The 14,160-nt window shown below is 52.6% G+C and overlaps 1 protein-coding gene across 1 annotated transcript in view; it reads right to left on the reverse strand.

Moving 5' to 3' along the window:
* LOC122390770 (dynein axonemal heavy chain 12-like) overlaps window positions 1-14,160 on the reverse strand; it is a 158,857-nt gene that overhangs the window by 141,050 nt on the left and 3,647 nt on the right. Inside the window, exons 5-6 of the mRNA XM_043384026.1 lie at window positions 3,435-3,607; window positions 1,189-1,344 (exon numbers count right to left, since the gene is read on the reverse strand). Of these exons, the coding sequence (XP_043239961.1) occupies window positions 1,189-1,344; window positions 3,435-3,607 (329 nt within the window). The remainder of the gene's footprint in view (window positions 1-1,188; window positions 1,345-3,434; window positions 3,608-14,160) is intronic.

A 14,160-nucleotide genomic window follows, 5' to 3' on the forward strand; every position in this document is an offset into this window, starting at 1 on the left:
AGTCCAGCAGAGTGGTGCGACACAGGCGCTGTCCCCCCCCCCCCCCCGTCAGTACTCACTCACCTGAACTGGGTCCAGTCCAGCAGAGTCGTGTCCAGCAGCGTGGTGCGACACAGGCGCTGTCCCCCTCCCCCTTCCCCCGTCAGTACTCACCTGAACTGGGTCCAGTCCAGCAGAGTCGTGTCCAGCAGCGTGGTGCGACACAGGCGCTGTCCCCCTCCCCCCGTCAGTACTCACTCACCTGAACTGGGTCCAGTCCAGCAGAGTCGTGTCCAGCAGCGTGGTGCGACACAGGCGCTGTCCTCCCCCCCCCCCCCCCCCCCCGTCAGCACTCACCTGAACTGGGTCCAGTCCAGCAGAGTCGTGTCCAGCAGCGTGGTGCGACACAGGCGCTGTCTCCCCCCCCCCCCCCCGCCAGTACCCACCTGAACTGGGTCCAGTCCAGCAGAGTCGTGTCCAGCAGCGTGGTGCGACACAGGCGCTGTCTCCCCCCCCCCCCCGCCAGTACTCACCTGAACTGGGTCCAGTCCAGCAGAGTGGTGCGACACAGGCGCTGTCCCCCCCCCCCCCCCGCCAGTACCCACCTGAACTGGGTCCAGTCCAGCAGAGTCGTGTCCAGCAGCGTGGTGCGACACAGGCGCTGTCTCCCCCCCCCCCCCCGCCAGTACTCACCTGAACTGGGTCCAGTCCAGCAGAGTGGTGCGACACAGGCGCTGTCCCCCCCCCCCCCCGTCAGTACTCACTCACCTGAACTGGGTCCAGTCCAGCAGAGTCGTGTCCAGCAGCGTGGTGCGACACAGGCGCTGTCCCCCTCCCCCTTCCCCCGTCAGTACTCACCTGAACTGGGTCCAGTCCAGCAGAGTCGTGTCCAGCAGCGTGGTGCGACACAGGCGCTGTCCCCCTCCCCCCGTCAGTACTCACTCACCTGAACTGGGTCCAGTCCAGCAGAGTCGTGTCCAGCAGCGTGGTGCGACACAGGCGCTGTCCTCCCCCCCCCCCCCCCGTCAGCACTCACCTGAACTGGGTCCAGTCCAGCAGAGTCGTGTCCAGCAGCGTGGTGCGACACAGGCGCTGTCCCCCTCCCCCCCCCCCGCCAGTACTCACCTGAACTGGGTCCAGTCCAGCAGAGTCGTGTCCAGCAGCGTGGTGCGACACAGGCGCTGTCCCCCCCCCCCCGCCAGTACTCACCTGAACTGGGTCCAGTCCAGCAGAGTCGTGTCCAGCAGCGTGGTGCGACACAGGCGCAGCGCCGCCTGCAGACTGGGCCGGGTCAGCATCAGGTGACGCCCAATCCGCTGGCGGGCCTCGGCGAACGACTCGAACCACGGCGAGAAGCCCACCCAGCTGCAGGCAGAGCCAGCGGGACAGAGTCAGAGCCGGGCAGAGCGGGACAGACAGAAAGGACAGACCCGCACAGATCCGGACAGACCGAGTCAGAGCCGGGCAGAGCGGGACAGACGGGGACAGACCCGCACAGATCCGGACAGACGGGGACGGACTCGGACAGCCCCGGTCAAACAAAGACAGAGCGAGTCAGAGCCGGCTGCAGAGTCGGGTGGACTTGAACAGACCCTCTCAGATCCGGACAAACTCTGACTGCCTCGGTAAGATCAGCTGGACAGAGACAAACTGTCAGACTCGGACTTACGGTCAGACCCGGTCAGACTCCGACGGACATGGTCAAAGACGATCAGACTGCTGATCTGAAGATATAAATAGTATATGCCGTAGCCCTGCGTGAGTGCTGTGCAGCGGAGCCAAACAGAGTGAGGTATAAGCGGACCTGCTACACCCGGAAGGTCAGAGACAAGCACGGCGCGCCGCGGCGGACCGGCACACTGGCGTGTGGCTGAATCCAGCCGCCATACGCGGTATTCGGCACCACACCGTGTGGGCCGAGAAGTCCTGTCGATTAGAGTTGCAAAATTTTCCCAATGGGCTGCTACCGGCACCGCCCCGCCCCACAAACATTTTGTGGGATACCGGCATGCTACCACGCCCCAAGCAAAAAAACCGCCAAATTACCGGCATACTAAAAAACCTGCATTCTTGATTTTGGCTTACCCCTACATGAGATGCCACATTTTGGCAATTTCAGTAACCGCCCCACCCAACAGCCACCCATTGTCCAACTTATTACAATTCAATAGCCTCTTAGTGTCCAAAGTTTGAATCATATGCTGATAATTTTTTGTGCAAAATCAAAAATACCGGCATGCTACCGGCAAGACATGCCAGATACCACGAAAAAACCTGCGGTAGTGAAAAATTACCGGCATGCCGGTAGTGCGGTAGGGAAATTTTGCAACTCTACTGTCGATCGTGTGAGACGGCTTCCAGCAGCTGAACGTACACAGTGTGTTATCACAGTCAGGATATCTAAGCTCGATGGTTCTCAAACGATCCGGACCCTCCCACCTTAACATTAGATTTGAGTTGAGATAGCCAAAATGGGGTCCCTGGCTCACAATTACCGGTTTCGGCACTCACAACATCGAGAAATGCCTTAAATCGGAAATATTGAATTTCAAAATTGCAGCATTTTGATTCAGAGGGGCTAATGCTTAGGAATACCCCTCTGAATGTGTGACGTCAGCGCAAATATCTAACGATTTTTAAATGTTTGACTAAAACGTTTTGTAGCACGCGGTGGTATATGCTATTTGCGCGCAACATCTGCCGCAAACGCCGCACTTCTAAAATAAAGTCGCTAGAAACAGCGGAGATCCCAAAAAAAGTAAACAAAAGTAAAAGTCAAATATCTTGAAAACCGGTGAATATTTTTCGGTGAAATTTGGTAGATATTCGTTTTCGCTCTTTCTGAACCTAGCAACATCACTTTCATGCCAATTCATAAACTTTTTTGAAGGTGGGAGGGTCCCTTTAAGAACGGTATCGAGGAATGGTGCGTCATTCCTACCACGGATGCAACAGCCATTAGATACTGAGCAGGAAGCCACAGCAAATCCCCACGATTTTCATATCCCAGAAAACAAACCCGTCACTGCAAGTAGTCTGGAGTGGTAAATAGTGCCTAACAGGGTAGCCACTAACCGGTTTCTAATACCAGTTAGCACTATTCCCCGATATCCCGGTCCCTTCAAGTCAACCAGCTCGCGATCAGTAACTCAATTGTGACTGGCTAGTGGCTACGCAAGTAACTGCGGGATAGTCAGTGGAGCGTTTAGTACGAGTAAATTCATGATCCAAAAGCGGTGAAGGATACGTTTTAAAGTAAACAGCATATTAAGTGTCATCCATTCTTCAATATTAAAGATATACTGACAGGAGAACAATGTTTGTGATTGCATAATGTTTATGTAATGATCTTAATGTTTGTGATTGTATAATGTATAAAACAAAATAAATGATAATATAGGACAAATGAAACAAATAACGTCAGGTATCAGGGTCGTCGGCCGACCGCCACTCACGGCAGCTCGGCGTCCTTGGCGCGCGGCACGGGCGGCTCGACGGCCGGCTCCAGGTCGGGCACGGTGCGCACCACCAGGTCCTGGCGCAGCCGGGTGGTGAACTCCTGGCGTACCTCATCGACCAGCGCCGCCACGGCCGGACCGTACCGGCCGCTCAGCCGCGACGGGATCAGCTGGCACACACAGACGGACAGACAGACGGTCAGTGGGCAGAGGGGACGGTCAGCAGACAGAGAGGGGACGGTTAGCAGACAGGGGACGGTCAGCAGACAGACAGGGGACGGTCAGCAGACAGACAGACAGGGGACGGTCAGCTGACAGACAGGGGACGGTCAGCTGACAGACAGGGGACGGTCAGCTGACAGGGGACTTATGACAGGGGACGGTCAGCTGACAGATAGGGGACGGTCAGCTGGCACGATGCTTAGTGCCGTCCCTGTAATTATATATGGTCGCTCTCTGCAGGTGACCCGTCACCTTCTCTGGGACCATCGGCACCAAACATGGCTGCCAGAAAGGACCGCAGGCATGTCACACATAAGTGAGCAGGCTGGCACCCGTCGGTATCAATTATTTACACAATAATATCGGAAACTGTAGCGGCCACCCGGCCTGATTCCCTGCAGGGCTGGGAAAAATGCTGAATCTGCTACATACCAGATATTACGAGAAACTCTTTATTAGCTACATTGCCACAAATGTTCCTCACATCATTTCTGCTAGAGAAAATGATTTTACAAGTAATCAAAATTCTGGACAGAGCTTTCCACTTTAATTTTCTATCTATTCTCAAATTGAGCTTTGAACGTTTTTATTTAGTTGGTTGCACAAACAAAAACAGATACAGTGTTTTGCTTATGCCCCCTGTGAATGTTCTTTTTCTTACTTTTTACTCTTCGTAGGTAATCACTACTCAGGTTTAGAAAAAGCATACAAATATCAAAATAAGGTGCTGTAGGTCTTTCTCAGGGCAAGTTCCAGCACCACCTGAGAGCACCAGAGAGCTCCAATGAGCCCTAGAATTTTCCTATCAGCATTCCAGCACCTTCAGGATTCAGATGGTATCAACCTACTCAGACAGAAAGTATTTGAAAGAAATCAGGTTGATTTGGCTGCTGAGGCTGCTCAGTCTGGTCAACAATTTACAATCATTGTGCATGCCGAACCCGCTGTACAAAAGTTGCCAGTTGCCACAAATCAAGGTTTAGAGTTAATACAATAATTGAACATGCAAAGAAGTAAACAAAAAATTCTTTTCTGGGCGTTACTTGATCAATATTTCAATCAGATCTCACCTTCTGCGCAAATTCGATCATAGGTATCTCCCTATAATCTTCACACATCTTGCTTTGCGTGCTGGGCGACTACCATGCTCTTTAACTGTGTACTGCACGCCGCTTTAGGGACAGTTGTCATTGCAACACTTGAAATTAGGCCTGGAATATCGCACTTTCCTAAAATAGAGGCAAAAATAGCTGAAATAATTCAAAAACACCCAGGAACACTCATCAAACTCAACTGAACGAACTGAACTATCCACGCGAAACGACAACTAGAATTGTCTCTAATGCGCCAGAAACAATGCATCAACAAAATACACAAAGAGGAATGACGTAATTTGTATATTTTTTACAAGATGTCTTAACAAGACTTATCAAAAATGTTTATTATTTCTTTAAAACTCTAATTTAGTTTATATAAGTATGATTTTAACAATAAAATACCTTAAAAACTGAATAAAATTGTGTATGACGTCATCAAAAAGGATTAAAGACGTTGCCGGACACTGTATCATAAAAGATGGCTTTTTAGAGATGCCATGGGCAGAATGAGTTGATTCTTTTCGTATTTTTATTGATCATTGAACAATGCCCTTTTAAAAACAATTTGTTTTGTTTCGTAAATATGTTATTTGAATATTTCACAAATAATGAAACTCCTTTTTGCAATATTCATAAGAAAGATAGCGCATAAAAAGGCGTAGCAGATACCTTTTCTTACACGACTCAGAGTATGAAGAATTAGTGATGCTAAAATGGAAACTGCTACAAAGAGCCGCCAGATTCGTCATAAAATGGAGCACAAAGCTGACGTTTTGAACTTGTGTTAGTCTTACAGATGTTTTGTTCTTATTCGCCCACGAGATCACTGGCTGGTGGTACCTCTATTTTAAAAATGTGCGAATTTTATGTTTTTATTGTATTTTTCTTTATGATGTACGGAAGAGAGAAATGTTGATTTTGCTACAATTGATGGAACAATGAAGCGATATCTGCTACCTACTGGGGTATGAAGGTATGAGAGATTTCCCAGCCCTGATTCCCTGACATGTCGGTCGAGCTGCACAAGCCACCGACACAGACTGGGCCGCTGGCACGCAGCACGGTGACGCCCGCGTGTCATCCACGGAAGCCTGCACGTGCCTAGTGATGACCGCCCGGCGCACAGTCCTGCTCGCGGTCTCCGCCGCTTACCACACGGTCCGCCACGCCTCCTATCATATCGTGTCATATGCGCCAAACACTGCGACCGTCAGCCCCCGAACACCACCAGACGTGGCGGCACACCGGCTCTGGGGCGCCGGACGTGAACCCCGCTGCATCATTGATGTCCGTGTGAGTCGGCAGTGGCGCTGGTCAGGCGCGCTGTGTAGCGCCGCAGTGCGGTCAGGGCCAGTGTGGTGAGCGGGGGCCGCCGGTGACCGTCATACCGCCGCCGGGAGTCACACAGGGAGATGGTCGCTGCAGGGACCGGCCGCACGGGCACGGAGCGGTGATGGTCGCTGATTGGGCCGGCACCCCGCGCGGCGCCCGACGCCGGCCATGCCGCTCGGCAGACTGCCGTGTGTGCGCCTGCTGGCCGCCAGGGCCGGGCTGCCGCCGTGGCGCGCCGGCCTGCTGCTGACGCTGCTCTGCGCCGTGGCCGTCACCAGCTCTGTGCTGTTCTACCTGCAGCAGACCAGGGGCCCTCTGGACGGCCCGCCCAGCCGCGAGCCGCCGGAGCCCGCAGACTCCTGGATCACACTGCGGACCAGCGCGGCGCCGCGGAAGACGGTGCTGCTCTACACGCCACTGCAGGGGACGTTCGCCAACTGGCGGCGCCGGTTCGGTGACGGATTCGACGGGTGTCAGTGGTCGCGCTGCGAGCTGACCACGGACCGGGCGGCGCTGGGGCGCGCCGATGCCGTGCTGTTCTCGCTGTACGACATGTCGCCGGACGAGGAGCTGCCACCGGCGGCGGCCGGCCAGCTGTGGCTGCTGCACGAGCGCGAGGCGCCGCCGGCGCTGGGCCGCCGCCACCCGTACCGGCTGCAGGCGGCCATCGCGGGCCGCTTCCACTGGGCGCTGTCGTACCACCGCGAGGCCGACATCGCGGTGCCGTACGGCGCCGTGCTGCCGCTGGCCGAGCGGCCGCCGCCGGGCGCCGACCGGTGGCGGGCGCCGGCGGCGGCTCCCGGCCGGCCAGAGACGGCCGCCCGCCGCGCCGCCGAGGAGCACCGGCTGCGCCAGCAGTGGCGGCGCGCGCTCGGCAACCGGACCGCGCCCGTCGTCTGGGTCAGCTCCCACTGCCGCACCGACAGCCGCCGGGAGACCTACGTCGAGCAACTGCAGCAGCACATCGACATCGACATCTACGGCCAGTGAGTGTCCGGCGTGACGCAAACTGCGCTACATAGAGCAACGGTTTCCTTGTCCATTTATCGCGCTTCTACGCACAATGTTTTATCTTCAGACATATGTACATACGTGGATGAAAAACCGCAATGTCGCATTCATGTGAAATGAATGAATGAATGAATGAATGAATGAATTTATGATGAATCCATTCATCGTCACTTTCAAATAGGCATCGCAATGTCTTATCTCGCAGTTTTCTTCATTTTCCATCGTTGAAGACTGCGTCACTATCGTTCCTTGTGTTTCAGGTGCGGTAACCTGAGTTGTCCGCTCAGCAAGAAAGGCCTCTGCATGCGGCTGTTTGCGCAGCACTACACCTTCATGCTGGCCTTCGAGAACGCCCTGTGCGATGACTATGTGACGGAGAAGTTTTTCGGCGCGCTGCAGCACGGCCTGGTGCCGGTGGTGCTCGGCGGCGCCGACTACAGCCGCCTGGCGCCCGACGACAGTTTCGTGGACGCGCGCCGGTTCGCCGGCCCGGCCGCGCTGGCCGCCCACCTGCAGCACCTACTGGGCCGGCCGGCAGAGCTGGAGCGGCTGCGCGCCTGGCGCACACACTACCGCGTCTACAGCGGGCCGCGCCAGCTCAGCTGGTGGCCGTGCGAGCTGTGCCGCCGGCTGCACGACCGGCGCGCGCGCGTGCGTCGCCGAGACCCGTACCGGGCGCTGGCCGACCCGCGGCAGTGCCACGGCTCCTGGGAGCGCGCCACCGCCCCCAGCGGCGGCCAGCGCCACACACAACAGGACCCCGGTCAGTGAGAGGGTCACCCACAGCGCCACCGTCCCCAGCGACGGCCAGCGCCACACACAACAGGACCCCGGTCAGTGAGAGCGCGCCATCACCCACAGCGACGGACCGGGCGAAACGAAACAGGACCACGACCGGGGAACGGGCGGGTCGCTCTATCACCAGTGACCATAAGGTTACGTTGAACGGTACTGTCACAGCGTCACGCTTTTCTTGGTGCTCAATCCGATTTCCCTGGGAAAATTGCTTGCGGGCACTCAGTGGTACCTATGTTTAATAGAGCTGTGGCCAAAATGCGGCGAAACATTACCAAGTTGCGTCTACTGTGTCAATTTAGGTGTATTAATAAGAATATGATTGTTTGTTTCACCTGAATCGTACGGTTGCAAATAACAGTCTTTATTGAAAAATTAGGAAGGTACGTTTATCAATTGAGATGCCCCTGCATATCTGCTGACGACAAGTTTATCGATCTTCCAGGCTGAATGGTGTTACTTACATTTTCATTCTGATGTACTGACATTCGATAAGTCTCGTTGTAAAAATATTATTGATAGAAGAGGATTGTCAGAGTGTCGCTCGACCATTGTGGCACCGGAGTCCGGACGAACGCCGACAGAGAAGCTGACCAGTCGGCGCGGCAGCAGCGTCTGCCTTCACCGGGCATTTGTTTTGTTTTGTTGGGTTAGGCCCTTTCGGTCCAATGAGACCATTTCAGAGCAGGGAGGATGATAGGATATAGGGGGAGACATTTTGGTCTGGGCAGGCACCCTACTGAGTCACCAGGGCTGAGCCCGTCCAAAGGACAGGCCACCCAGCCCCAAGGTACGTACGTACAGTAGGTCTACAAAAAAAGTCCCCCGCTCCAGAGGCGGCCGGCCGGCCGAACCCCCGGATTCCAGCCCCGACTCTATTGCGCAGGTTACGGCAGCGACACGGGTCAGGTCGCGGCGCCCGGCGAGTGGGTCAGTTGGCGGCGGCCGGCCGTGGAGTGAGGACCCCGTGTGTGGAGCGCGGAGATGCCGCAGTGCAGAGGAGGGGAAGATAGTGACTCTGCACGATGCCGGAAATGATGCCTTTAGTGATCTAAATTAAACACCTGCAGTGCATATCCTCCCTTGCCCCATTCCTATTTTATCATAATCCTTCAATAATCCGTAATGACCATTCAACGCAAGCAAGCAAACAAAACAACCCGTTTAGCGGCGACATCATCTCGGATAAAAAAGCGACAGTGATGATTAGAATAGACTTAGCGCGAGGGCAAATCGAGGAGTATATATGTATCACATACCGAGTATTTTATTCCCATCTAGCGAATTAAAGGAAATAGTTCACTTTCCTGAAATTAGTATTTTGCTATGGATTTCTGTTTTTTTATGCTCAAAATGATCAGAAAATAAAACAAAACGTTTTTGTAAAAAGGATTATTTTCTATATTTTAGTATAAGAAGAACTATATTCTATATAAAATAATGTTTGACGCGGAAGCTTATTACGCGTTGACCAATCATATTGCGTAGGACAAACCCATCGGCTGTAAGCAGCATTCTGATTGGCTGACGATGACGTGACTGCATTCCTCAGCAAGGCACGCATTCCTCTGCAAGGCACTCTTTTCAGAACGAAAAATGGAATATCTTCGTCTAGGGTGATTGTTGGGCCGTAAAAGCTTCTGATTTGTGCTAGTCTCAGCGCAAGCAACAAAACTGCTATTCCAGTTCCAAACCCCATGTTAAAAGTGAACTATTTCCTTTAAGATTGGGGATCTTGTCCAACAAGTCAGCGGCCGCTCTAGACACAGATAAATGCTTTGTTTTCGGTCGCATCATTATCTGCAATAATTCGAAGCGAGGTTTAACCCTCGCCGGCCGAGAAGAAGGGGTGGATGCCGCCACCATGTATTTTTTTGCGGTAGCTCAAAGCAACGCTGATGATAGAAGGATGACATCTCATATGCCTTACATTTGATTCAAGCCGCATCATTTGACATCAACCACGTTTTCAGGTCAGGTCACTTATTTATGATGTCTTAAGTAGACCTCTGCACGGTTGTCGGTTAGAAAATGATGGATATCCGCAATGCACTTAGTGTCATATAAGCATAATGGGGAAATATGGAAACTGTTAATTTGGCGTCGGAAATGATCTGAAACTATACATGCCTCAAGCACATGAAATCGTGACTTCATACATTCTTAGCAAAGTCTAATGCTTCACTTTTGCATTGTTCACCTTGCGTGACGTCAGTTATGACGTCACTAGGCTCGTAGGAGTGCTTCGCAGGGATGCGGAGCCGGAGCCGGAGTCGGAGCCGGAGCCGCCGGAGCCGGCATATTTTGCCCGGAGCCGGAGCCGGAGCCGGAGCCGTGAAACAATATAGCCCGGAGCCGGAGCCGGAGCCGGAGCCGCCAAAAAAGGGGGCGACTCCGGCTCCTTTTTATTTTTTAAAGAGGAAAAAATAATTGACCTAGTTCGGTTTGACAGTACAAGGCAGTAAAACATATGGTACTTAACTTACGTCATGGGCCATCAAGTGAATGAAAAAAGCCGAATATCCCCAGTATGCAATCAACTTCCTGTCTGCTTCCCCCTCCCCCCCCCCCCCCCCCCCCACACGTCTACTGCATCCCCAGAACATGAGGACCGGTCATCAGGTGACGGCCATTGTTTTCAAGCCAGTGCAGTGGACTGAGACTCCCAGCACCGTCTCTCCCCCCCCCACCCCCACCCCCACCCCAATGCAGCCGAGACGGGTGTCAGCTTACGATGGCTCAGTGAACTCCGATTCGCGGCGACTGCTTTTCCAATGCCATCGCTTCCTAGTCCTTTGTTCTGCCAGTTCTCTCCAGTCTCCGAGGTGCGTTCGCGCGGGGACGCGGTGAGCCGGTTATGGCAAAGAGTAACGCGTATAACCAATCAAATTTTTCTTCCACCCGTTTGATTGCATAGGGGATGTACTGAGTCGGAGCCGGAGCCGCCGGAGCCGGAGCCGCCGGAGCCGGACCATTTTACTCGGAGCCGGAGCCGGAGCCGGAGCCGCCATAACATTTCTCCCGGAGCCGGAGCCGGAGCCGGAGCCGATTTTTTTCTCCGGAGCCGGAGCCGGAGCCGGAGCCGTCTGAAATTTCCACGGCTCCGCATCCCTGGTGCTTCGTCAATAACTCCCGATCAAAATGAGCTGGCCAGTCGGGACAGCCATCAATGGACTTTGCAAGACTTGCCGAATCAAAGGTTATGCAACATGTCTTCCTTTCAAGAGCTTCGTGACCTGTGTTGCCCTAACACTTGACATTGACCTGAGGTAAACATCCTAAATTGCTTCACCTAAACAAAAAAGCATATAAATCGACGCGTCTGAGAACAGAAAACACGATTGTATCGAAATGACGATAATGCGACCATTTTTGCGAAGTGATTTACCAAAAACCGATCCAATGCCTTGGGTCCCTTGACCTGCCCTAAGAGGTCACTGATATTTTATAATGGGGCACCAGTCGCTGCGTCACGTAACGACGCAAGCGCTTGTTTTTTTCCGCGAGGCTCTAGCAGCTAGCTCAATTATAGGAGCTAAACATGGGGTTGGGGAATCGCTCCCTTCTCACTTACTATTTGGCCGGGATAGTGTTTGCAGTTATTGTTAAATTCTAGCATGTTAGGATTTCAAATGACCCATTTTTTCCCGCCCAAGCCTTTCAATTGAAGGTCATAAAACCAGGTCACGTCAAGTGACCTTACCTCAAGGAAAGTTCCTGTGCTCAATCTAGATACACCGACTAACCGATCGCTTTAGAACTTTCAGCGATTTCAATGGGCATTGGTATATGGTATATGGTATAGGGCATTCAATAGTATATGTAGGTATTTGAAACGTTTACTTTGCAAGTTTGACATTGTTGACAGAAATGAGGCCGGGTCAATTTTGAGATAGCTCAAGTCAATGGGAGAAAATTGAACTGCGCTTTTTTTGGACCGAACGCATAATTAAAACTCTGAAAACATGTGGTGCTCGATGAGATACAATACTGAATGATAAAATTGTTTGTTTTGTTGGGAGCCATCTTTTTAGGTCTGAAAAGGCCCTTGCAGAGCTTTGACATACCTATGCTCTGGTGTAGTAATTGGGTTGTGCGAGCCAGCGACAGTGATCTGCGGAAGCGAAACTGTTCCCGTGGGACGATTGCCCTGTCAGGACGGTCCAGCCGTCTCCCAAACGGTCACCCGAAGAGGATTATGTGTCCTGCAGGATGGATCCGACATCAACTACAGGTTGGCTGGTGGGGTGACCTCCAGTCCAGAGAGGGAAGCATGAAGACTAGGGGCGATGCGGATTGGTTTTTCCTGAGGATAGCGAGGACGGAAGGAATCTAGCACCCTTGACCCTTCCTTATACTGAATGTATCTCAGGCTGTTAAATCTCCTAAACGTTTTTTTCTCGACATCGTCAAGGTGTCATTAATAAAAATATGAAATCCAGGAGGATAAATCAAATATAGAAATTGTGGCCTACAGAACATTATCAGTTGCGTTCAACATACTCGTAAGCATGATCACACACCCAGCTTACACATGAGCCATGTAATAATTATTTTTTATAGACATGCTTAAGTTATGAAATCATCTGAAGTGTTTGTAAAGTTCCACGATACGGATCTAATATCCTGCTATGCATCATGGCCATTTCTGGTCAGGTCATGTCTATGAACATAGGCCAAATTTTTCAAATGACTTTTAAAGATCAACTTGTGATTCATTCGAAGCGTTTTGAAAAGAGGAACACGAGGCTAGTAAAATTGATGTCATGCAAGTTTTAAGCTAAAAACTTTTAAGTGTTTGTGGAAAAGCAATTGGTTTTCTCATAATACCGATGGTGGCAGTTGTTGTTATTTACATGCTAAGCCGTTGACCTTAATTAAATCTGACAATATTATTCAGACATAGCGGTAAACGAGCTTATTGCTGTGTTGGGTTAGGCTCTTTCGGTCGATTTCAGAGTGGGAAGGATGACAGAAATTAGGGGGGCAGGGGGCCTGGGCGGGAATCCTGGACCTCATACTCCGTTGGGGCTGAGCCCATCACGTGGGCTGGATTGCCCTGACACATAGATAACCCTGGGCGGTGTTTCACGGTCCCGCGCTGCAGCACGCTGCGCTGCGCTGCTGCATTGTTGCGGCGGTTGATATGAATTCGGCTCCACGCTAGCGTTGCGAGCTTCCGAGTATGTTGATGTTTCCATGGAAATTGGAAACCCAATGCACCGGTGCGCGCAACGCACCCTGTCCAAGCAAAATGTTACCAACGATGACATCTGGTGACATGACCTCTGGCTCTGACCCGATCTAAAATTGACTGAAGTATTTCTTCTTCTTTTTGCTACCTTTGACGCTACTTTGAATACCACTTAAATGCCCAAAGCTGAGTTATAAGAATGATGCTCAATCCCCACTTCCCCTCCAACAGGGCGTAAGAGTCTAGGCATTCCTGTGGAGCATGGGCTAACAATGACTATCTCATAATCATTGTGACCATGAACATCTACTGCCATTCTTTGACACCGGTTTCGCTGCGCTGAGCGGTGGCCGTCCCGTTTGTTGGATTCTACAGCTGGCTGGCGGAAAGCGTTACCGGCCGCCCGTCCACCGCCCGCGGGCCGGACCGAGCGGTCCCGCTGACCCTACCTGACCTGAGCCCGGCGCGATATGGGACAGGCAGACGGGGGTTCGGCTCAGCGAAGGCAGCGCCCACTGGTGCTGGGGACTTTTTTAATAGACCTACTGTACCTACTCACTGCACCCGGCTACGGGGTGCACTCCCTCGGGAGCAGCGCGGCGGTGCCGCTCCAAAGGAGCACCCCGCATGAGATAAAGTTGCCTGTCCAGCCCGGAGGGGGTTGCGGTGCGGAGGAGAAGGATTTCTGTAACCTGAGGATAGAATCACGGAACGGTGTGTTCACCGGGCAGCCACGGCCCTACAAACAATATACCTACCGGGCGGGCGGGCGGAGTGCAGCCGAGGTCGCCGGAGGGCTGCAGGTGATTCACCCCGACAACGGTCTCCGTGAAATAGGTCGGCGATATCAGGTAGGGGTGACCGCGGCAAAGTGGCCACCCTAACGCTTCTTTCGATGCCGACGCTTCATTTTTAGGCTTGGAAAGATTCTTCTCTCGCCAAATATGATCCATATTAAATTGCCTTTCATGTCAACTACCTACCTACGTATGATAGCTAGTTATTGGTATCACTAAAGTCTAAAAGCACCTTACTCTAGCCACATTGGTGCTTGCTGCTAATTTTTGTTCTA

This window comes from Amphibalanus amphitrite, unplaced genomic scaffold (assembly GCF_019059575.1).
Source record: "Amphibalanus amphitrite isolate SeventyFive unplaced genomic scaffold, NRLGWU_Aamphi_draft 000408F_arrow, whole genome shotgun sequence".
Taxonomy (NCBI): Eukaryota; Metazoa; Arthropoda; class Thecostraca; order Balanomorpha; family Balanidae; genus Amphibalanus; species Amphibalanus amphitrite.